At 42.5% G+C, this 1,922-nt stretch overlaps 1 protein-coding gene across 1 annotated transcript in view; it reads right to left on the bottom strand.

Moving 5' to 3' along the window:
* The window catches only part of WDR31 (WD repeat domain 31), a 27,268-nt gene that overhangs the window by 7,635 nt on the left and 17,711 nt on the right, over positions 1-1,922 (bottom strand). Inside the window, exon 7 of the mRNA XM_006865701.1 lies at positions 1,019-1,086. Within this exon, the coding sequence (XP_006865763.1) occupies positions 1,019-1,086 (68 nt within the window). The remainder of the gene's footprint in view (positions 1-1,018; positions 1,087-1,922) is intronic.

Below are 1,922 nucleotides of genomic sequence, written 5' to 3'. Positions count from 1 at the left end.
AGGCTTATAGTGTATACCCTTTGGTTAGTTGATGATGCATGGAGGGCATTGTAACCACGGCAATGAAACGATATAAGATAGGATGAATGTGAAGCTAATGTTTTCCCATGTAAACTATCACATAATTCACAATAAAACATTTAAGAAGAAGAAAAAAAAAAAACAACAACACAGAAAAAGCCCCCGCCACTGCCAAAAGTTAAAAAAAAAACAAAGATGAAAATGTAAGGGGGCAGAGAAACTAGATTAATGCAAAAGGAACAACCACAACAGAACAATCAGAATATTTAGACATTGAAGAAGAATGTAACCAATGGCACTGAAAATTTTGTGTAGAAATTGTTGAATGGGAATCTAAAGTCTTGTTTGTATAAACCTTCACCAAAAGCAATATTCTTTTAAAAAAAAAAAATCAAGAGAAAAGGAAAGACAGGAAGAAGAAAGAATGAACAAAAACAACAAAACACTGAAAGGGAAAACCAAACAAAACCAGTGCTGGCCTTGGACTGAGAGAGGAGAAAACTTTGGAGCACTTAGACCCAGAGAGCGACTGTGTGCTGATGACCTGGGGAGCAGGCTTGCAGGGTATATACCCTTTGGTTGGTTGATGATGCATGGAGGGAATTGTAACCATGGCAATGAAACAATACAGGATAGGATGAATGTAAAACTAAAATTTTCCCATGTAAACTACCACATAATTCACAATAAAACATTTTAAAAAAATCAATCAATGTATTTCACTTCACAAATCTATTAAAGACCTCTTTAAAGTATTCAAGGCGAAATAAATAAATCAGTTTGAGGACTTAAGAACAAAATAGGGGCTTTCCTCTGACTTCCCATCTTCCAACTTCTTCCTAGATGAACCATGGGACCAGATCCGAAAGGCTCTGCACCAGACTGGGTAGAGGAGCAGAAGGCTCTAATGAAGGGCCCAACAATGTGGAGAAGCATGGACGTAGGAGAACCACACACCTTCACTACGAGCACTATCCCTGCTGCCCACTACACCTACCTGATGGTTTTATCTTCCGAGGTCTGTAGGATGTATGGTTCTCTGGGGACCCAGCACAGGTGAGTGACCTGGAAGAAACAAACACTTTCAAAAGGTCTTCTCCTCAAGTCATCCTCTACTGCAATTTCCCATCAACTCTGCCAACCAGCATCTCCACACCTCAAGACTGCTGAACTAGTACATTTATTTGACTTAGAGGGATTTTATGCTTTGCAGATACCAGCCAGTCACGCTCCACCTGTGTCTCTTAGGTTACCAGCAGCAACAGGAACAGCTAGGTCAGTTCTGAGTGCCAAAACCCACTTAGAATGCCTGAAACCCCAGCCACTGCTAGCCTAATGGCAGCTCAGAAGAGCACAACCCTGAGGTGAGACCACTGAGCCGATAAGGTCTCTTCAGGCTCCTGGAGAGCTTATCCCTGCAGCCCCCTGCTGGGCAAGGCACGAAACCCTTTTCAAAAATAATCCAAGATAACAGGATTCACTTTTCTTGGAATCTCCCCAGCATTTGGCCATTCACTGTCCGTTGTCTCTGAAGTTTGATAACTACTAATGCAGTGTCTGCCATGAGTCAGGTAGTTCATACGCATTGCCTCATTTAGCCTCTAAGAGCCTTCTGGAGCTACTAAAGCTCGAAATGTTAAGTAACTTTTAAACCCACGCATGACTGATCCCTACCCTTCACTTGTCAGTTTCGTGCTGTGGTGGCTTGATGTGTTGCAAGTGCTGTGATGCTAGAAGTGATACCACCGGTCATTCTAATCTCAGCAGGGCCACCCACCAGCAGGTTTCAGAAGCACTTCCAAACTAAGAGAGGCTAGGGAGAAGGAAGAGGTAGTCCACGTCTAAAAAATTAACCATGGAAACCTTATAAAGAGCAGCAGAGTACTGTTGGACACAGTGCT

The sequence above is a fragment of the Chrysochloris asiatica genome, unplaced genomic scaffold (genome assembly GCF_000296735.1).
Source record: "Chrysochloris asiatica unplaced genomic scaffold, ChrAsi1.0 scaffold00081, whole genome shotgun sequence".
In the NCBI taxonomy this organism is placed as follows: domain Eukaryota; kingdom Metazoa; phylum Chordata; class Mammalia; order Afrosoricida; family Chrysochloridae; genus Chrysochloris; species Chrysochloris asiatica.
Note: the sequence above shows the minus strand (reverse complement) of the source record. Positions and strands in the feature narration are given on the sequence as shown.